Genomic DNA, 22183 nt, shown 5'->3' on the forward strand with positions numbered 1-22183 from the left:
TAGGTGGATGAGGACACTTAGAGTGGTGTGTTTTGCTCCTTTTATTTACAAATAACCCCAAACTGTAACTTTAGAATAGGGACTTAATTACTTTTGATTGATGATTGTTTTACATACAATTCCCTAATTTCCCGAGATTCAACTGGCATTAGCCTCACTGTCACTAAACAAGTTGTGATGTAACTGGGATGTTTAGCTTTCTCTGACATATAATTTTCACATTATTTAATGAAGACCATATACTGGGTGGTAAAAGCCAATAAAATAAAGCCACACTTTCTAGTTTTTACTTTCATCAGAATGGGGAGTCTAGTAAACAGCATATAGTGTGCTCGACATATACAGCACCAGTCAAAAGTTTGGACACACCTTCTCATTCAACTACTTTGAAGAATCTAAAATATAAAACATATTCTGGTTTGTTGAGCATTTGTTTGTTTACCACATAATTCCACATGTGTTCCTTCATAGTTTGGATGTCTTCAATATTAATCTACAATGTAGAAAAAAAAAAAATAAAGAAAAACCATTGAATGAGAAGGTGTGTCCAAACTTTTGACTGGTACTGTATATATTGTTTTTTTTAATTATTTTAATGGTATCGTTTCAGGTGCTCTTTAAAGTTAAAAATAATGCTTTTTCTGTGTTTTTCTTTTTTTATCTACTAGAACTCATATTTCTTTAAGAAGAAAAAAAATATATACAGTACCAGTCAAAAGTTTGGACACACCTTCTCATTCAACTACTTTGAAGAATCTAAAATATAAAACATATTCTGGTTTGTTGAGCATTTGTTTGTTTACCACATAATTCCATATGTGTTCCTTCATAGTTTGGATGTCTTCAATATTAATCTACAATGTAAAAAAATAAAGAAAAACCATTGAATGAGAAGGTGTGTCCAAACTTTTGACTGGTACTGTATATATTGTTTTTTTTTTATTATTTTAATGGTATCGTTTCAGGTGCTCTTTAAAGTTAAAAATAATGCTTTTTCTGTGTTTTTCTTTTTTTATCTACTAGAACTCATATTTCTTTAAGAAGAAAAAAAATATATACAGTACCAGTCAAAAGTTTGGACACACCTTCTCATTCAACTACTTTGAAGAATCTAAAATATAAAACATATTCTGGTTTGTTGAGCATTTGTTTGTTTACCACATAATTCCATAAGTTTGGATGTCTTCAATATTAATCTACAATGTAGAAAAAAATAAAGAAAAACCATTGAATGAGAAGGTGTGTCCAAACTTTTGACTGGTACTGTATATATTGTTTTTTTAAATTATTTTTTTTTTAATTATTTTAATGGTATCGTTTCAGGTGCTCTTTAAAGTTAAAAATAATGCTTTTTCTGTGTTTTTCTTTTTTTATCTACTAGAACTCATATTTCTTTAAGAAGAAAAATTCCTTGGAAATGGATTCTTAAAGAACTCATATTTCTTTAAGAAGAAAAACTTGGAATATATATTTTTTTTCTTCTTAAAGAAATATGAGTTCTAGTAGATGTGTCCAAACTTTTGAAAATTCATTCATTCAACTACTTTGAAGAATCTAAAATATAAAACATATTCTGGTTTGTTGAGCATTTGTTTGTTTACCACATAATTCCATAAATTTGGATGTCTTCAATATTAATCTACAATGTAGAAAAAAATAAAGAAAAACCATTGAATGAGAAGGTGTGTCCAAACCTTTCTGGTGCTGTAATTAGTTAATTTACTGAATCAACCACATCATTACTGATTACTATAATCATGTATTGACTCCATGATGATGTTTTATGAACAGAACTTGTGACGGAACAGGTCACGTGTTATTGTTTAGAGCAGGAAGCCGTCGGTTCCGTCTTGAACACCTCGCTCCTTGATGCGTGTCTGCCTGGTCTCTGTCCAGCATGACTGCGTGACTTCTCCAGTGGAAACGAGCATTTCATGAGCAGTATGCGTAGAGACGGAATAAACAAACCCGACACGCATCCAGCTGCTGCTGCTAGCTCTGCAGGCAGCTAGCTACCGTAGCTCACCAGCTAACCGGGGCTAGCTACAGTGCTCCTCCAGGACGTGGCCGCCGACAGACAGCCGTACCTGGCCGGGGTTTGAGTCACCTAGAGGACAACATGGAGCTGTTCCAAGCCAAAGACGACTACATCCTCCAGAGCGGGGACCGGGCTCTGTGGTGCAGCCGAAAAGACGGGACCGTAGCCGTCAGACCGGGTACGTACAGCCGGGACTGCTTTACCCTTTATAGTGAGATACATTGTGTGCTTCATGGCCTGTCTGGACTTGACAAACACTACTCTCTCTTTGGCACCATGACGTTATAACACACCTCAGCAGTCTGCTCTAATCTCCAGGTCGTAATTGTCCCTCGTTAATCTCTGAAATAAGGCATCCTCTCCACGATATCTAGCTCAAACTAAACGAGCTGAGTGTGAAGATGGGACATTGATTCATTGTCCATTTGATTCTTGAAATCATCGTCTTAGCTTTCATTCCGACGAGTGCCAACACCCCAAACAGACTCCAAACTTCTGGCTTTGCTTCTTATGTTACAAACTGAAGGGTGGATTTCTCTTTCTCTTCTTCTTTGATCCAAATATACACAGCTCAGGATTGTAAAGAGGTGAAAATAACACTTTTCTCTCTCTGATCTTTAATATGAAATGCTAGAGTTATGACAGTTTCACATATGGACCATTCCAACATGGTGAATTAGTAGAAATCCATGACACTATTCTGACGTATTACACAGCACAATCAATACAGGTACAGGCATGCTACTGTTACTGGAGTGTGTAAAGCAGCTTCTTGCCTTACACCTTAGTCACATTGCAGAACTGCTGCTGTGGCTCACAACTGTGACAAAGAATTGGTCATGCATTTTTGTTTTTGTATTGAATTAAATACAGTGGGCTGTGGGAATGACATGTTCCCAGCTGAAGTGAAAGAGAAGTTTCATTCGAGTCACCAGAAGGCAGTGCCTGTTATCTGCTGTGTCAGTTGAAGTTGTATGTCTGTGCAGCCATCCTGAACAGGTTTTTAGTTGCACCACTGTTTCATTATTTAATTGGAAAAAGGATTTCCACTCCTCACTGGGTTTCCACTCCACTATCAGGCAAACAGTGAATTAGTTCCATGATAATACACATTCTGAGTGAAGATGTGGTATTCTTTTTTTTTTAATTTTTGTATTTCTTTTTCTTGGAGACTTTTCCTGTGTGCCCTCATAGCCTGTTCCCATGTACACGAAATGTTCTGGCTGGTAGAACAGGAAAAGCCATTGTCTGAGGCTGCGTTCAGTTGATGTTCTCTAATCTTAGCCACACCCCTCACACTTTTCCAATTTGCTCCACTATGATGTTTAATCTGTCACCAATGCTATGCATTCCAGTTTTTTTTATTTTAGTCACTGAGTTTGTGCATTGCCATAACTGACTTCAAACTTGGCCTGCTGTTTGAAAATGTTTGCAGACAAAGTTTCTGAGGTTAAGAGGTTTCTACTGGGTATTTAAAAACAACTTTTAGCGGTAACAGGAAATCACCCAACCACGACTGTTTTAGGTTCTTTCTGTTTGGTTTACTCATACTTAGTGTGAATATTTAGCTGTTTCTGACAGAAAAGGTGCACATGCTCAAAGTATCCTACATGGCATGTGCCTACATATGTCATTTTTGACTCTGGCTGTTTATCTGGTCTAAAGCATGTCTTGGTGAGACACTTTTCTGATGTTTCATCTTCATATTTCTGTTTCAGCAACAGACCTGCTGTTGGCTTGGAATCCAGTATGTTTGGGTCTGGTAGAAGGTATCATTGGAAAGATACAGCTTCACACGGGTAAGTAGAGAATGATTAACCTTTGAACATTTTCCCATTAGATCACATGACACTAGAAACCTCCGCAATACTAATACACTGTGCAATACAATAGTTATAATAGTTTCTGTCTGTATATATAATATTTCAGTTACTGTGGATTCTTTACTGTTTTTTACTGGGTTTTTTTTATTGCTCATTTGCTTATTTATAATACTTATTTTTGATCTTGTTTTTTTACTATGTCTCTTGTTTGCACTATCCTCTATGCTGCTGTAATCCTGTAAATTTCCCCGCTGCGGGACTAATAAAGGATTATCTTATCTTATCTTATCTTATCTTATCTTATCTTATCTTATTAGCTGTGAATTGCTTTTGCAAAGAAAACACACATTCTTACCAGTATTTCCAGTCTGTGTGCAGTGGATGCTTGAGTAACTAAATCATCCAGTGCATGGTATGTTTCTTACTCGCAAAGAAAGGTGTGAAAAAATGTGTTAAAGCGCTTTTGAATTTGTGTCGTTATGAAGACGAGTGAGCTGATGGTGGTGATTGCATGGATGATAAATCTGACTTTGTTGGTGCTGAGATAAAACATTGTACCTTTCACAAGAAAACACATGAACAATTATATTGTTCTTTGAATTCACATATATTAACAGGATTTGGATATTTTGTTACCAGATGTCATGTGTTACCTTATTAAAACTGTCCACAGTTAATGGCTGGTGTGCAGCTGCTTTCTTCACACCTCTCAGAATGTGAAAAATTCTGCACCCATGATGCAACTCCCCCTTCTTCTTTCTCCTCTTGGCAGACCTTCCTCTGGGCCTCGTATTAATCCGCCAGAAAGCACTGGTGGGCAATTTACCAGGCGGCCACAAAGTCTACAAGATCACCAAGATAGCTGTCATTCCTCTGTCTGACGAAGAGCCTACGGAGCTTGAACTGGAGGTGTGTGTACACTAACGCTGTAATGAGACATGAGGAGCGGTGTTCATGTACTTGTGTTTTAATCATGCATTCTACCCCCTGACAATCATTATAACGGCGCTTGTGAGAATACTAAATTGTATTTAATTATTACATTTAAATGTATCCAAGAATACCCTGTGAGCATCACCGTATGATTCATCTCTGATGGGCTGACAGTGATGCCAAATGAGTAGTAGATGTAGATTTTTTTAACTTTATTAAAAAAAATATATATATATATATATATTCATTCACACATTTAGAGTGAAAATTATATAAAAAATTCACTGTAACAGATCGGAAAGGCAGTTGAATATTACTAAGATTTCAGTGTTTCAGGGGAGCGTCATGGATGATGAGACAGAATATTTACAAGTGAGTAAATACGGAGGAGGATGATCGTCCCTGGTTAGGCTTTTAGCCCCCATCCTGTTGTACATTGTCATTCCACTTAATGATAATTTCACCCCTGTCGTGCCTAGAAATCCTTTAGCCTAGATCAATGTAACTGTTAGATTTTTTTTACAGCCTTAGGTTAGGAAAATTAGGACTATATAGAGTAATATATATATATTTTTTTGTGTTTTGGCTGTTTGTAGTGGGAAGGATTACACATTTTGTTTATATGTTGTTTTGAGAAAATTCAAATTTTCAAATTCAGCTAGAAGGTCCTCAGCAAATTGAACGTTTCTTTAACTTTTTTAAATATCACTACCATGTGTATGTAACTGCATATATTTGAAAAAGGATCCTCTTTTTCAGCTTTGCAAGAAGCATCACTTTGGCATCGACAAATCAGAGAAACTGACCCAGTCTCCCGATGAGTCAAAGTTCTTGATGAAAACCTTCAGCCAGATCAAATCTAATGTGGCTGTGCCCATCAAGAAAAAGGTATTTTTTTCTTGTAACTTTATTAAAATGTAATCTGTCATCCTCAGGACTGCATACCTACTTTTCTTTTCTTTTGCGCTTTTAAGGGCTTTGAAGTTCTCATAGGATTTTACTTTCTTTGCTTTTTCAATTTATCGCTCTTTTCTACCCACATGCCCAATCCAGTATTCCCCTGCCTTCCAGGTCAAGGAAAATAAAGAGAAGGAACGTCTGGAGAGGCGGCTGCTGGATGAGCTGTACAAGATATTCATGGACTCAGATTCCTTCTACTACAGCATGACCTATGACCTGACGAACACTGTGCAGCGTCAGGGAGACTCTGATAAGTCCAGCTTACCCCTATGGAAACAGGTGTGGAGAGTAAAACATCTCACAACTCTTTGATCGTTGACTTATTTGTTTTACATATTTGCAGGGTAAATCAAAAACCCTTTCATCTGAAATTACAGTTATTGTTATTCTTTGTTAAAGGTGGATGACCGTTTCTTCTGGAACAAACATATGATCCAAGACATCATTGACCTTCAGGTAAAAAATTCTTCCATATAGAGTGGCACCGTTATGGTTTGTTTCTCTCAGCTGGCCCTGCTGTGTAAGCCTGGCAGTTGTATGTGTGGATAATAACTAGAGCTTTATCAGAAGAGTATGAAAATACTCAGTGAGTATAACGGCTAACTGCTCTGAGCTCTACAAAATTATCTACTTTGAGATAGTTAGCGGATGCAAAGTGCACCCTCGTTAACCTGACAAACCAAATTCTAATCTTCTTGTCCTGATGTTATTTTTAACTTAATGAATGTTCCAGGTGCCAGAGGTGGACTTCTGGGTGATACCAATCATCCAGGGCTTCGTGCAGGTGGAGGAACTGGTGGTGAACTACAACGAGACATCCGATGAGGACAGGAGCAGCCCTGAGACCCCACCACTGGAGGTCACCTGTGTTGATGACATCCATCCCCGCTTTACTGTGGCCCTTATCTCCAGACGGAGCCGCCACCGCGCAGGTAAAGCTACGGTTGCTGTCAGCTTGGCCCACAGGAAGGTCATGCCAGAGCTCTGATTGAGCCAAAAATGTAGGTTATGTTGTGTAATTAGTACTGATTGTTCCCACATCATAGGGTTTATTTCACAAAAGACTTTGGTTAACTCTGCAAATAATTTCGTTTTTATTCCTTTCCATTGAAGCGTGATCTGTGATATAAATAATCTGAATAGAGATGATGCATTCTCCTTGCCTAAAGGGATGCGGTACAAACGCAGAGGAGTGGATACCGATGGCCGTGTGGCTAACTATGTGGAGACCGAGCAGTTGATCCACGTGCACAGCCACACTCTGTCCTTTGTGCAGACTCGTGGCTCCGTGCCGGTCTTCTGGAGCCAAGCAGGGTACCGCTACAATCCCCGGCCACGCTTAGAGAAAGGTCAGCAGAAATACAAGATCTTGCATACAGTCCAATTGAGAGGGCCTCTAAGAGGCTTTGTTTGAGTAAATTGCACTTCCAATTTTTTTTTTGGTTTACAGTTGTACCTTTAAAAAAATAAAAAATATTTCATTCAGTACCATTGTTCTCTTTGGGTTACACATCTGTCTGTGTCGTATAAATCAACCAAATATAATTATCTTGTCAGTCATTGGTCCTTGCTCCACTTGTCTGTAAAATATTTTTTTGACTGGGATGTGGAGGAATTATAGATATGGATACCGGGAATTTGCTTTAGGTGAATTATAAAAGTTTCTTAAGGAAAAAGCACATCTGTCTCCGAGTTATAATTATTTATAAACTAGATCTCCTGGTGTCTTCAGCCAGGTTCAATTCTATGGAAATCATTTTAAATGCATATGTGTCTGTTTCAGGAGAGAAGGAGACCATGTCTTACTTTTCTGCTCACTTTGAAGAACAGCTTAAACTCTACAAGACGCAGGTGGGTTTGCTATGCAGGAGTTTATGCTTGGGTGTCTGCTTAGCATAGTTATTGACTATTCATCAGTCTTGTTTGAGTAATGTTTTGAGTATTTATGAATCGCAAATGTGGTTATTCTGTCACCTGTGGATGCAAATCGTGTACTAATAAACTACCATGTGCTTCATGTCAGAGCAGCCTGACTAGAATTGATAACCACAATGAGCTAGCTAAAACTTCCTGTAACATTTAGCATCTGAGTGTGTTCTAAAGGAAAGGCTTAAAGGGGGACATTTTATACACAAGGCTAAATGACAGCCCTTTTTATTGTCTACTTCAGGTCATCATTAACTTGGTGGATCAAACTGGACGGGAGAAGATAATTGGCGACGCATATCTGAAGCAAGTCCTGCTTTACAACAACCCAAACCTCACATATGTTTCATTTGACTTTCATGAGCACTGGTAAGAGAAACACTTTTCTCAGCTGTGTAACTTGGTTATTAATGTAGTCGTCCTAATATATACCACGTTGCATTTACTTCTCTTTTATGATTCTTATATCCTGTTTCGCAGCCGAGGTATGAAGTTTGAAAATGTGCAAGTTCTGACCGATGCGATCTCTGATATCATCACTGACATGAAGTGGGCCTGGTAAGTGTTATGTCAGTATGTTGTGAATTACAGAGAAATGCTGATAACATGGTCTCTTGCTTATCTTCATCAAATATGATTTGTTTTGTAAGAAAACAACAATAAACCACCAGGCTATAGTTCATGTTAGAAATCCAGTTTCTTATTGGGTTAAAGAATGTAATGCTATAAATGCATCCTGTTATCTATTTCTCTTCCTCTGTCAGGGTGGATCAGGCCGGAGTCATCTGCCAGCAGGAGGGAATCTTTAGAGTCAACTGTATGGACTGTCTTGACAGGACCAACGTGGTCCAGGCTGCTGTTGCTCGGGCGGTGATGGAACAACAGGTGAGATCTGTTCCCTGTCTGGACTAAGGCAAAGAAATGTCAGCTGTTACTATGTTTTTTTTTTAAAAGTAGTTGTTAATATAAATAATGCCTGTATTAATAATATAGAATAATCAACATCATCCTTGACATATTTTAAATGACTGTTTTCTAAAACTGGGATTACAAAGTGCTTCACTAAAGGGCCAACAGATTCACTGGGCTACATAATTCCTTGTCACTGTTAGTTTGTAGGAAGTTTACTTAGTGTTTGAACAACAGATTACTGACATCTGCATATATTTGCTCATCATATTGTATTGCACAATTTCCCACTGATGCAGAGTAAACCGAAAGAGAGGCCTCATCATCATCATATGTACTCACAGTTTAAACAGCATCCCAATGGACAAAAATGTCTCTTTGTCTTCCTGCAGCTGAAGAAACTGGGTGTGATGCCTCCAGAACAGCCTCTGCCTCCGAAATGCTACAAGATTTATCAGATCATGTGGGCCAACAATGGAGACACCATCAGCAGGCAGTACGCAGGCACAGCAGCGCTCAAGGTAACACCATTTCCTTTGCACACACATTCACATCTAAATCAGTGTTTCTTAAACAAGTACGTCATCTTCTTTTGACACAGTCAGTTGTTAAGTGGATAGTCTAATCTATTGAGGCATAAGCTTTCTCTAACAGTTTAACTCATAAATCAACAGATGATAAACTATTTCAGTAGATTAAACGCATCAGAATGACAAATAGGAACTGAGCCTTGTGTGGACATTGAAATGGACTTAAATCCCCGGGGGTCAAAACAGTCAAATGATATATTTAACAGACACTGTTTGATCGGTTTTAGGGAGATTTCACCAGGACAGGGGAGCGGAAACTGGCTGGTGTGATGAAGGATGGTGTGAACTCAGCCAACCGCTACTATCTGAACCGCTTCAGGGATGCTTACAGACAAGCTGTCATTGGTACGGACAAACAGACACATTTCTGTAGCTGTGTATATGTATTTGTACCTTTTTGATTTACTCCTCTGAATCCTCTGCCTCTCCCTGCAGACCTGATGATGGGCCTGCCAGTGACGGAGGACCTGTACTCCATCTTCAGTAAGGAGAAGGAGCATGAAGAGAAAGAGAAGGAGAGCCAGAGGGGAGCGCAGGAGCAGGTCAGCCTCCTGCTGCAGACCTACATGCAGCTTTTGCTGCTTGATGATGAGAAGTTTCATGGAGGTTGGGCTCTCATCAATTGTGACATGAGGTTAGTGGCTACCTGACATGTCTTCTGCACTATTTATGCTTTGTCTTCCGTAGTTTCTGAAGTGCTCTTTCCATGACACTGTTTTCTCATTTCCCACCAGCATCGTTGATGCCACCAACAAAGATGTGGATGTGCTGCTGCTTCTGTCTGACAAAGCCTATTACATTGCTTAGTAAGTCTGACTTTCTTTCTGTTCTTTTAGAAATTGTTGTTATAGTTTGACTTATATTTGCATTTATTTTCTTGTAGCTACGATGAAGAAGCAGATAAAGTCAACCAATACCAGCGACTCAATTTAGAGGGTTTGGAAAAGATCGAAATTGGTAAGATGTTCGACTCAAAGGAGAAGTGAGGGTTCTTTTACACTCACTGAGTCACCCAACACTTCCTAAAAGTGTGCTTAACAGCTTCTCCGTAACCTTTAGCAATATCTCCGGCCGTTTATGATTCATGCAGGGAAAGCACATCACTAAATATGGAAGTTGCGTTTCCTTTTGCAGGTCCAGAGCCTACTCTGTTTGGGAAGCCGAAGTTCTGCTGTATGCGTTTGCATTACAGGAGTGAAGAGACGAGTGGATACTTTCACACGCTGAGAGCAGCAACACGAAATCCTGAGGATGATGGAAAAGGTAGGAAGTCATTCTTTAAACGGCATATAAGGAAACATTTTAGAACATGAACTGCATTCCCTGGTTGAGACTTATATGGTTACACATTTCAGACACATTACAATGCATAGCTGAGATGCTTCGCATAACTAAACAGGCCACAGGACTGGACCTGCTTGTGGTTGAAAAGAGGCTGGATAGGTGAGTACTAATCTGTCATTATTAAGATAATTAGTCTCTGTTTCAAATGTATAGATGAATGAAGATAAACACTTGCAGCCATCTTGGCACAATTGTAACTTTTTGACCAGTGCCAGGAGCTGTGGTTCGGGTACTTAATGTTGTTTGTGTCACAGGCGGCAGAGTAAACCTCATGAGGATATAATGGGCATCCAGAACAAACCTGCTGACCAGGTCCAGGGGAGCTCTGGTCTCGCTCAGGGCAAAAGTTTCCTCCTCAACAAGTTCTCCTCTCTCAATCAGAAAGTGAAACAGACCAAGACAAATGTAAACATTGGCCCCTTCAAGCCCCTCGGGAGGCTGGGCAACTTCTCTAAGCCTGATGTGAAAGTCAATTTCCTAAAGCCAACTATGCATGTCAACCTGTGGAAGTCTGATAGTAGCTTGGAGACATCAGATAACAACCCTGGCACAGGAGCCCTAAAAGATATCGGTGACGGGCACTCTGAAATCTCAGATGACTCTGATTCTTATAATTCTGACCCAGAGCACCCGTGTTCTGGTTCTTTAGAAAACGTGGACTATGTGCTGCCCAGCTGCGGCATTGTAGCAACAAACCCACGACTGGGCAGTCGCTCCCACTCTATTGGCAGCGTGGAGCTGAATATCCCCTCCGTCATCAGAGTCACTGGCTGTGACGGAAAGCAGGAGAGCGTCTCTCAAGTCAGTGATGAAAAGTCTCCAGGGTCCGCCTCGGTGGCTGAAGAAGCCATTCTGATTGACTTTGGTACTCCCATTGATGCCTACTGCCACCAGTTTGTCCAGGATGCACAGACCAAACCTGTTGAGGTGTTTGGGGAGAATCCGCCAGCTGCTGCCGCCCCACTCCACCCTGGGTTGCCTGTGCAGAATAAGACCCTAGCAGACTCAGACAAGCAGCCACACTCCCAGCTGCAGCATGAACCGGAGGAGCCCCAGCTCCCCAGGCCGTCCCAGCTAGACGTCGACTCCACCACCTCCGGTTCCAACCTCCTCTCCGTCCAGAAGCCCAGCTCTGCAGCCTCAGGAGGCTCTCAGAGGAGTCTCTGTTCACAGATGGAGGGCAGCCTCGGCCCTTCACCTGCCGACAGCAACGGCAGCCGAGTGGTGTCCCCCTTTGCCAAGATCAAGAGCTCCATGGTCCAGGTGGCCAGCCTCACCCAGGCGGGACTCACCCAAGGCATCAATTTCGCTGTGGCTAAGGTACAGAAGAGCCCCGAGCCGGATGCTGTCAACGAAGCCCAAGAGAACGAGCTAAAGGCAATGTTTACACAGTGCCAGACCAGGATCATTCAGATCTAGTGCTTTCCTTGTAGCAGGACTTTGTAGGAATACGCAGTGTAGAAACCTCCTCTATGGTAGCAGTAGCAAAAGCTTGCACATAGCATCACTACTCAGCCAAGAAATGTGCTCTTAAAGTTTGCCCTTTAGTTAAACTTGCCCATGTTAATGACGACTCTTGTACAGATCTTAGAAATATATAATTAAGCCCAACACGACAGTGACCATGTTTATGTGCACATAAATATGGAGCCCCTCACTCTTAAGAGAGCACTGATTTGTCTTGTCCAGCTCTTTGAACTAAGTGGCGTTTAGCATTATCCTTTTTGCCATTCAAACTCACACGTCAGGTGTTAAAAGCAATTGTTAGAATTCCCAAGTCCAATTTTAGACAGTAGAATATTTGATTGAAATAGGTTTATGTAAATCCAAATCCTAAATCACTCCAGAATTATTGCTACTGTTGAAGGAAATTCTTCTATAAGTTCCGATTTCTTATCAAATTTAAGGATATTTTCATTAAGATTACCTTAAAAGACAAAAAACAAATTTAGTTTTTTTTAGATGTTTTAAACTCATGTACTTGTATTTTGTGCATGTAAACATGTCACTATCCTTAGCCTGAAAAGTTATTATACCCGCAGTGCTTGCATTAGAGGTTAACGGTAACTAAGTTTTGACAAGACAGGTAAACATTAGCTGTAGGTTGAAAGACCAATCTGACTTTATAATGTACTGTACGTCATCCTGTTGGTGCAGGTCACTTCTTGGCGTTTGTGATAAAGGCCGCGTTATAGCCCTCGATTTGTAACAGTTGTTGTAGAATCTGACCAAATATCTTTTGTGATTCCCAAAGGACAATTCTGTGTTAACTATTATCCTTTGTATAGCTGTCAGAAACTAGCCAGGCGACATACTGCGAGTAGTTATCCTATGTGATATCAATGTTGTCCAGTGTAACTTAGAAAGTATGCCGTTTATAGAAATAATGACAACACAAGACCTTAGTAAGAGTATCCTGGTTGTTGATATGTACAGTGAGTATCGTACATTTATCTGTTCCCTGAGTAGAGCCTTCCCTTAAGCTTTTTGTAATGATGGTAGGGTGGCATCTTAAAATGTTTTAGAGAGGTATGAGCATTATATTTTGAAAAGAACGCCCAGTACTGTCATGGCTAATCACGAATAACCAGAAAACTACTGGTTTGAGTTGTTGTTGATAGATGGATGCAATGAAATAACTATTCTACTAATGGTTGTGCTAATTAACTATGAGGGTTAGTTTGAACCAAGTCTTCAGCCAGCGTTGTTCATGGTCATTGCATGTTTGACAAAGACAGGAAAGTAGCATATAGTAGGTATATATGCAATTGCACCTATCCAATTATTAGAAAAACACTGATGCTTTATGCACTCCCCAAACTGAAAGCATATTTGCCTTAACAGGGAATGGAAGTGGGATTATGTATATCAGGTATTTATGGCTAAATCTACCTTTTTAAGTCCATCATTTACATGTTACATATGGTGTACTGTATAAAAGATCATGTTCAGGGTTACTGTATGTCATCAGGCTTTATCTTGGGATATTTCATCCACTGGCACATACATTCTCCATGGAAATTAGCAGGTTTTGGAGATGTAAACAGTGTGTTGGGTGTGTGTATGTTCTGTACAGTAAGTGTGAATTAGAGCAACCCTGCTGCTGGTATTTAGGAGTGCCCGGCTCAGAGCGCTACTTATATTTATGTGCTATGAAGCCGTATACATAGTTATATTCAAAACGTTTTTCCGTTTACCTCAAGAAGTGATGTTTTGTCTCGTTAGTCACCCGTTACACATACCAGTTGTCATTCAGTGAAAATGTCCAACATGACCTTGTTATAGTCATCCAGAAGAAAGTATAATGAACTGAGGTCATCTCAAAACACTGCTTTGTATATCTGTCTATTTATGGTAAATAATAATTATCTGGTTTGCTTTGAACTGAAATATCCCAAGATAAATGGTTACACATTTCGTATTTTTGTTGCGTTATATTTGCCTGTTTTCTGCATTGAACTTGCTCCCCAGCAAATAAGAAGTGGGATACTTGTGTATTTTATCTGGCTATAATTGTGTGAGTGAGTTAAGTGTAGCATTGGCTGCTTTGTGGGTGCTACATCATATAGTTATTGAACCTGCTGATAGTGTGTGGTGCTGCCAAAGCTTTAAGGTAATAGCTGTAATGCAAAGTTTTAATGCTGAGGTTAAAAGTTTTTTTGTTTTTTTTTAAACTTCCTGCAGGATTGCAAACACTGGAGCAGTTCTCAAGCAGAGCGAGGACGTATTATGTCCCAAACTTGCTGAAAGGAACGGTAATCCTCAACATTCCCGATATAGACCACCATGCTAGAGTGTTGGTGTCTGGTTTTTATATGCAAAAGCTGGCATAGTTATATTTAGTCCTATTTGCTGGGTGAGATTTTCCTCCGTTTCCTTTTTGTTTTTACACCAAGTGCTTTTGCAACCACCTCTTTCTTTTTGTCTGTGGTTGTCCTCCCGTCCCTTTAGGACCCCAGACCATGACAAACTATCATGTGACTCGAGGTCTTGAAGCATTTGATTTGCACTGTTTAAGCACATTTTTCTACCATCAGCACCATTACGTTTGAATGTTTGTGGTCATCTTTCCTCTTTACCAACTGACTGTTGTCATTGTTTTCCACGGTGTACTGAGATTGTATTGTATATTAAAGTATCCTATTTATTCTTAACCTCTTTGGTGTGTTTTTACTAGATGAGGTGCACTGTACACTTTGTCTCAGAAGATACTCAGTGGAAGAAAAAAAAAATATGGGTGTACATTTTTTTGCATGAGGTTTATTGTCAAATCAATTAAAAGGAAATCTCCATGCCAGCATATCAGACAGTTTGCTCTTTTAAGCAACAAGCTATATGTGAAAAGAGCAACAAGACTCTGTCATAACCGCTGACATGGACCTCACAGCAGGCTGAGACATTGAGGCTAAATGAGAGTAAAAACTACGCCCCAGTATGTGAAAATATATTCAAATCTTGTCTGCGACTCAGTTCTGTAAAGAAGTTGAACACAACGTGAACTATATGACACATGAAAAAACATCTTTATTACAAACTTATTTTTTTAGGTATCAAAAAGAAAAACAAAAGCCGTCTTGTTTGCTCTCCGTTTGATCACGGCTCGTTGCCGTTGACGCACTTGTGCTGCTCCATCCGGCTCCTCCGCAGCATCTCGATGTGTTTGGCTCTTAGCCAGCAGTCTCTGGACAGAGAGGTCTGTCCCAGGCTCAGAGACAGCAATCTGAGGACAGAGTCACCGTCAAACGCGCAAATGAATCATCCAAATACTGAGATAACATTTCAGTTAACTAACCAAGGCACTCCTTCGGACAGTCAAAGTGTTAAACAATTATTTTATTTTGGTTGCGTTGACCCATGAAGTGATTGTGCCTGCTTATGTCATATCTGGCATTTCCACTGTTGGTCATAATGGCTTGTTGTTACTTTCACACTTTTGAAAGAGGCTTTACAGGCTGCTGTTGTTATTATTCTCACTAGATAAAAACAAGGGAAGAAAGGCCAAGTAAAGTGGCTTATATAAACTTAATCACAGCCCACCTCGCCACAACGAGCATCCTGTGGAGGTCCTCAGCAGAGATGCTCTGGGGGTCGTCCTTCCTCATATCCACAAAGTCGTCCTCAACTGACTGAGGACACCAGAAACAAGCTTTTAAAGGACACTCTAATGCACACAGATGATAACAGACTGCTCATTATAAACAGACACACAGACACACACCTGGTAGGTACATAAAGGAACAAATGAGCTGCAAAAAACTAGTTCCAAGTTACACCGATTTAATTTTGTTAAAAACGTTTTTTTCCCCCCGGGGTTCATGTCACTAACTTGTGTGAAACTCATCTCAGGTTGAAGATGACGGCATGTCTCACCTTTGTCACTTCATCAGAGATACTGTAGTCCAGCAGCCGAGCCACGCTCAGGTACATTCTGAACTTGTTCAGCTGTGAAGCCTGCGGATGCATTTGGATGCTGCCGACATACGCCTCCATTTGTGGTGGGGCGATCGGAGACTGTAGGTGTATCTGGCAGTCTGACTGTGGAGTAAGGGAAAAAGAAATATTGACACTGTGCCAGGGAAGAACAGAGAAAAGATAAATGCATCTTTGCTTTTTTTATTTTCAAAAAGGTGTTGCTATGCAAAAGTAGGCTCTGCCTGCTGTGTGCACGCCTAGTTTGGCAGGTTCTCAAAACTTCAAGGCACGCCAGACAGGAGCAAAGCCTTTGGCGAGCTGACTGTGAAGCACTTGAGCAGCTGGAAAGTCAAGCTGATCATCAGCCGTTAGCTATTCAAAGTAAACACAGCCATGCACTTCTGACTTGGAATCAACCCTGGGAGTTGTTTACAGCGCGCTGCCCTTCACTTCGGGTCTAATAGATGGCCGAGCCTGACGCCTCTCCCAGGATTGTTCCTGTGGCACACAGCTGCCACCATGACAACCCATTAGGCAAACGCACAGGAATAGCACACGGCACATTCCTCGGGCTGTTCGCAACAAACTGAGACCCGAGCTAAAGCCTGCTGGCTGGAGGGGTTGCCGCAGCCAACCAATGGTAGCTGAGCTGACAGCGTGACGCCGGCTGGAAACAACCTCCAGCGTCAGATGCTGCACGTCTCACGAGAGGCTGAAAGAAACCTAAGCCCTCCCTGGTGATGGTGGGGAGGGTGGGTTGGGGGTGATGGGGGAATCAGCGGTGGGTAGGGGTTGAGTTTATGTCCTACAGTTGCACGCCTCATTCCTCTTTGTCCTCACCGGCAGCAGCGAGCGGCCCTCTGACGCGACGAGCACGTTAATATTGCAGGGGAATTCCATCTGGTGGTAGTTAAAGTCATAATCAACCTTCTGCCACGAGATCAAGTTCCCCAGGGCCGTGACGTTACGCACACCTACACAACAAAAACAAACGAGAAGAAGAGAAGATCCAACCTGTTTAGAGTTAGCTTAATCAAACAATACCGACAGCGTCTACAGCCTGCAGGTAGGGCATTAACTTCAGCGTTTCTCCTCTCAGTCTCGTCTCCCCTCGTGGTCTCTAGAGGCCTCACCTGCTGTATCCAGCTGTCCCTGCTCCAGCTGGGTCTCATCCAGGAAGAGGGAAGTGTTTCTGGCCAGCTGCAGGGCCCCACTCAGTAGCCGGTTGGCCACGTAGTCCTTTTTTGGCACTAACCGCATCTGGTTCATATTCTGGAGGGTCATGCCCAGATAGTACGACTGCAGGGGAGAGGGAATTTATTTTCAGTCTTTTTTTTTTCATGCCAATTTAAAGTATATTGATAAATAAACCTAGCAGTACTGGCAATGGCTGGAAGTAACGAGGTTCACTCACAGACGGCACGAGCTGCTGGATGATCTGGTAGAAGCGTTCGGTGTACGAGGCGACAGTAGGACAGCCACTCAGGTTCAAGGTGAACTTGCCCAGTGGGAGAACATCCCGTCTAGTGTACCTACGAGAAAATGAACCACATTGTGAAATAAAACAATAGCCTGTGACAAAAAAATTAAAAAAAAAAAAAAAAAGACAGGAAGGCTCCCTGCTCTAACATTACAGATTAAACTTAACGTACACGTTAGAAATGAGATGCAGGATGAGGTATTCAGCAGCCAGGGCGTCTCCCAGAAGGATGTGAGTGAAGTATGCCAGCAGCTCTGCCCTGACAGCAGCCATCTCGCTCAGGGTCGAAGATAAAACTGAGGAGGAGAGATAAAAAAAAATTATTAAACGTCCCTATGGCTACTACAGGCATGTGTGCCCTAAAAAGGTCTGGTGTGAAGGATCTGGCGGCATCTAGCAGTGAGTACTACGGTGGCCAACGCGCCAGTGCTTTCTTTGTCTGTTCTGTTGGATTGTATTGAGTATTGTATTGTATTCCTTGTTGCATCAGACTAATTGATGAGAGAGGAAAATTCTCTCATTTAAGAATGTTTTGCATCATTACATTTTTAACTGATTTTGTTAACAATTGATACATTTTTATCTTGACACACTAGTCGATTAGCCGACAAGTCTTTTGATTTAACTTCCTTGTAAAGAACTGACGAATAACTGCATTATCATCATAGTCATAGCATTTTGTAACATCTACCCAGTGTGTAATACAGCATGACATGGCACAGAGCTCAATATATAGAATTATAACTGAGTACCAGTGCTGCTGAACTCATATTACACATTAATATAGTGTAAACTCAAGAAAAATGCACTAGGGAGTAGGGAATATTTTCTAAGGATCTGCTGCCCTTTTCAGGAGCTCAAAAGACGAATAGTGTTTGTCCAAGTTTCCAAGAGGACTGCACCAAGGTTTTGCAGAGGCACCACTGATAATCCACTGATAATGTTTATTATGTAGGCCTGTTACATCCTGTTTTCTGTTTACAGCAATAATGTAGTCAAAGGTGTTTTAATGTTTTACTAAAAAACGCCCACGTCGTTTTGGATGACACAATTAAACATTGATCTGTTTGCTGAGCTGACGACATCAGACTATTTCAACAATGTTTACTCATGCAGTATTACTCTTGTGGGATGAATACTCATTTTTGCAAAAGTGCAGGGCAACACATGTCAAAACAACCCACCATCAGGACTCATTAGGAGCGTGTTATGCAAATCAGATTAAATGCAGCTAGGCTCATTTACATCAGTGTAAAATGTGTGGGGATGCAAAATGTTGTGCCCCATACAGTAATTTGCAGCAGGCTTGGCAAATATTTTCCCCCAGAGCGTTTTATCATGGTAACACCAGTGCAGATGTAGTGCAATAGCCTTGTATTCAAAAAATGTGGATGAAATATTCATGATAACTGGCATTTACAGTCATACAAACATGAACACACAGGGTTAAAAAAAAGAAAAGTCTACTATTTGTCCTTACAGGCACTGTTGTCCTCCAAGCTGGCGGCGGGCAGCAGCGGGTTGTTGTGTGGCAGCCGCTTGGCGTAGAGCATGTGGAGGCGGGGAACGAGCGAGGCTGGCGGGCTGTGCACCCTCTGCTCCTCTGCCGTCTCCATGCTGTCTGTGGGGTCCAGGAGGGAGGAGGACGAGGAGTCTCTGTGTGTACACGCCAAGAATGAGCAACAAGCCCATCAACGCCGGAGGAAAAATCAAACTAATCTCTGTGTCTTACTTCTCGTCTGCCAGGGCGCTGAGAGCAGGGCTGACGGAGAGGATCCCGAAGACCTCCACTGTGTCGTTCAGTTTGAAGCCGTCCCAGTCCTCGTACACCTGCCAACAAAAGGCACATTTTAGTTTCTGTTCTCTGCTTGTAAAGCCTGCTGGTGACAGTAGCATCGTCTCTGAAATCATCTATTAGAGCAAATGTTTGGCGAGAGATGTGTCGCTGAACTGGCAATGAAAATGAGCTGGTAAGAGAAAAAAGGGACCAAAACCCTCTGTAGGAGACAAAACACACCTTGAGGAGGCAGGAGGGGCCTTTCTCTCCTGGTAGGGGGAAGTTGAGGTCGAGATGGGAGGCAGATGCTGCATGGCTGGAAGGAGCTTCTGTCTCCCGCCGCTTACAGTCACCATTGCCGTGATGTCCTGTCGGAGTTTGAGGACCTGCAGCGAGATGTGGAGCGAAAATCTTATTTTTATACTTTTATTTTTTACATAAATACGTTATAGTATAGTAACAATTTACATCTCTGGTGTTCCAGGAAACTCCTATTGCAATTAGCGGTTTCCTACATTTCCTAGAATGCCTAGTGGCAACTCCTACAAAATGTTTCATTCACCAGTGTGTTATACCAGTAGATAAAAAGAGGAGTATACATAATGGAGCACAAAAAAGTAAAGTCACTATTCATCAAAATGCAGTAAAACACTACCTCCATTTTTATTTCTGAATTTAATTTAATTTAAAGACTTAAATGTCTATTAAGACACCTTGACAGTAGTAAAACACTAAACGGACACAACTTCCATTTTGCATTCTGCTCCATATTGCCTTAAACAGCAGCTCATACCGGTATGCAGCTCCCTCTGCTTCTGCGGTTGTGTGTCCATATCGTCGTCTTCCTCGTAGCTACGTTTCTGTCTAGTCGGTGCATACGAGGTGGAAGGAACCACTCTTGCTTGGCTGGAGCCGGCATAGCTGTGCGACAGAATTAAGGAAAACTAGGGCGCACAGTTCAAATACATCCGACACAAGTTGGGTGCAGCGAAAAAAACACATGACAAAATCCTGTTTGAGGAGCATTTCCACACATAATCGAGACAAGATAAGGATATCTCTTTCACCCAGTGACTTTCTCCAGGGATTGGCACACAGTATAAAGTCTGCCTCTCTGCAGTCACAGTGTTTCTGGAGTTAAAATCCACCTGGAGATAAACATGCATCACTGTTAGCAGAGCTGAAGCTGAATGGAGGAATGTATGGATCTCTTGAGAGGGTTAGCAGAGTGGTACTTACCCCACATTCCGTCACATCTTTGTACTTCCCACATCGCAACACCTGGGAATAGTGAGACAGTAAAATAAGATGATACTCTGATGACGGCCAGACCACACCTTCACTTGAGGAGTTTACCAACTCTTCTGTATAAACAGTGTCACTGCTCTTTGTTAATCTGTTTTATTTGTCTTTTTAATTATGAATGCAAAAAACATGCACAGGAAACATGAGAGGGCTGTACATGAATAGCTCCACAGGAAAGGTCAAGGAAGCGCTTACCTTAGCTTTTGTAGATGGATCAACAGCCTCATACGCTCCCATGTAGAACTCTGGATCAAACATGTCTTGGATTAAGCAACGAAACTTCACCAGGCTGTTTGGCTTCAGGTAGTGAAGAGGGACATCGTTCAGAGATGGGACCTGCACCAAGAGGAAGGCGGTTGTCATTTACAAGCAGTGAACCAGCTGTGAATTTGAGGTTTGCAGGCTTCTTCTGAATATGAAGCCGAAAGCATCCGTGATGTGCATTACCCAGGTATGAGCGTCCTTCTCTTTCAGATGATCTTTAAAGAATTCAACCGCTTTCGCCTCCCATTCAGAGTTTGGATTGTTCTGGGAAGCAGCTAAAATAATCAACAAGAGCAAATTATTATTTTTTCATTCAAAGTAACAGAAATATAAATTGGCTTTTATATAACCGAAAATCTTGGTTTTGAGAATCTCAGCGATTAGTTTTCATTCAGCAAGGTTACTTTAAATAAAAGATCACAAAGTAAGCATGGGGGGGGAACAAAATCAGTATGTAGTTGTGGTGGTGTGAAGAACAATGAGACATTAACTCGAGATGCATCAAAAAAGCTATTTTCTTATGTTAAATTGGCATTTTAGTCATTTTCCTGCCCATGACTGTTAAATTATTAACCAAATGTATCTATAAATGTAAAAAATATTATATTATGAATCAAATTCGGTTTGACTTAGAAATACAATATAGTCCACTTTATTTTCAAGCAAAAAAGAACATCACATTAATGACTTTTACTGTATGTATGTTTCTATGTTTACTTTCCAATGATCATGTACTTAAAAAAAACCACTGCTTGCTTACTAACGTTATTCAGGTGGGTTACTAGTTCATTTTACAGGTGGATTAAAAATAAAAAGCTGGACAGAACATCATTCATATCTTGACCAAGAAATTTCACCAAATGTCACAACTTTGGAAGCTGTGTTTAGGACCAAAAATGCTTCCATACATCTATATCCAACCCAACTCAGAAGTGTTTAAGAGCGTTTCAATCAGACACCTTGAAGACCCCTGAACGCATCATGTGGTGGTTTTCAGTGTGGATGTGTGCACAGAGGTCTTCAGATCAAACAGTCACCCAGCACTTCATCTATAATAAGTGAACAACGGGGCTGACACATGCTACAACACATATACACATGCTCCTCTGTTTTAGAGGTGCTACATGTGAGGAAGCATGGCACTTAGCCGCAGAGCTAACTGGCTAAGCTAACGAGTCAACGCTGTCAAGAAGTGAAGTTCCGGTGCGTCTCTTACCAAACATCCCCTCAACCACACCGAGAGGGTTGTTTATCCAGTCATGTGTGGACGGCATCATTAGCCACTGACTCACGCCTGAAGAATACACAATGTAACTTAAAATAAAAATATCCGTGAAAACACTTATTTGAGGGACTTTCGACACGCACAGGATGGCAGAAGTGAGGGCGGGAAATTTGCGTCACCAGTCGCAGAGGTTCGTT

At 41.1% G+C, this 22183-nt stretch overlaps 2 protein-coding genes across 2 annotated transcripts; one reads left to right on the forward strand and one right to left on the reverse strand.

The window, feature by feature from the left end:
• Window positions 1–2119: 2119 nt before the first annotated feature.
• Window positions 2120–14658, forward strand: inpp5f (inositol polyphosphate-5-phosphatase F). The gene is made up of 20 exons (XM_054600010.1): window positions 2120–2216; window positions 3757–3837; window positions 4634–4770; window positions 5554–5682; window positions 5866–6033; window positions 6154–6210; window positions 6488–6686; window positions 6924–7103; window positions 7538–7605; window positions 7925–8049; window positions 8161–8238; window positions 8445–8565; window positions 8982–9110; window positions 9407–9524; window positions 9615–9813; window positions 9914–9985; window positions 10063–10136; window positions 10314–10442; window positions 10535–10622; window positions 10778–14658. Exons 1-20 carry the CDS (start codon window positions 2120–2122, stop codon window positions 11940–11942), a joined length of 3414 nt encoding a protein of 1137 aa, XP_054455985.1. The 3' UTR covers window positions 11943–14658.
• Window positions 14659–14797: 139 nt separating this feature from the next.
• Window positions 14798–22163, reverse strand: mcmbp (minichromosome maintenance complex binding protein). Its single transcript, XM_054599619.1, has 16 exons — window positions 21978–22163; window positions 20945–21036; window positions 20693–20833; window positions 20432–20473; window positions 20250–20340; window positions 19986–20114; window positions 19433–19578; window positions 19148–19245; window positions 18896–19071; window positions 17588–17711; window positions 17350–17467; window positions 17069–17234; window positions 16776–16909; window positions 15894–16058; window positions 15561–15649; window positions 14798–15243 (listed from the first exon to the last, which is right to left on the reverse strand). The coding sequence occupies exons 1-16, from the start codon at window positions 22036–22038 to the stop codon at window positions 15117–15119; spliced, it is 1899 nt and encodes a 632-aa protein (XP_054455594.1). The 5' UTR covers window positions 22039–22163; the 3' UTR covers window positions 14798–15116.
• Window positions 22164–22183: the final 20 nt, after the last annotated feature.

Source organism: Anoplopoma fimbria, chromosome 6 (genome assembly GCF_027596085.1).
Source record: "Anoplopoma fimbria isolate UVic2021 breed Golden Eagle Sablefish chromosome 6, Afim_UVic_2022, whole genome shotgun sequence".
NCBI classification, from domain to species: Eukaryota; Metazoa; Chordata; class Actinopteri; order Perciformes; family Anoplopomatidae; genus Anoplopoma; species Anoplopoma fimbria.

Coding starts and splice junctions, on each gene's coding strand:
- inpp5f (XM_054600010.1), top strand. CDS start 2,120: ATGGAGCTGTTCCAAGCCAAAGACGACTACATCCTCCAGAGCGGGGAC. Junction 7,104..7,537: donor CCGGCCACGCTTAGAGAAAG/GTCAGCAGAAAT, acceptor TGTCTGTTTCAG/GAGAGAAGGAGACCATGTCT. Junction 10,623..10,777: donor GTTGAAAAGAGGCTGGATAG/GTGAGTACTAAT, acceptor TTTGTGTCACAG/GCGGCAGAGTAAACCTCATG.
- mcmbp (XM_054599619.1), bottom strand. CDS start 22,038: ATGATGCCGTCCACACATGACTGGATAAACAACCCTCTCGGTGTGGTT. Junction 20,341..20,431: donor AAGATGTGACGGAATGTGGG/GTAAGTACCACT, acceptor GTTTATCTCCAG/GTGGATTTTAACTCCAGAAA. Junction 17,712..18,895: donor CTTGGAGGACAACAGTGCCT/GTAAGGACAAAT, acceptor TCTCCTCCTCAG/TTTTATCTTCGACCCTGAGC.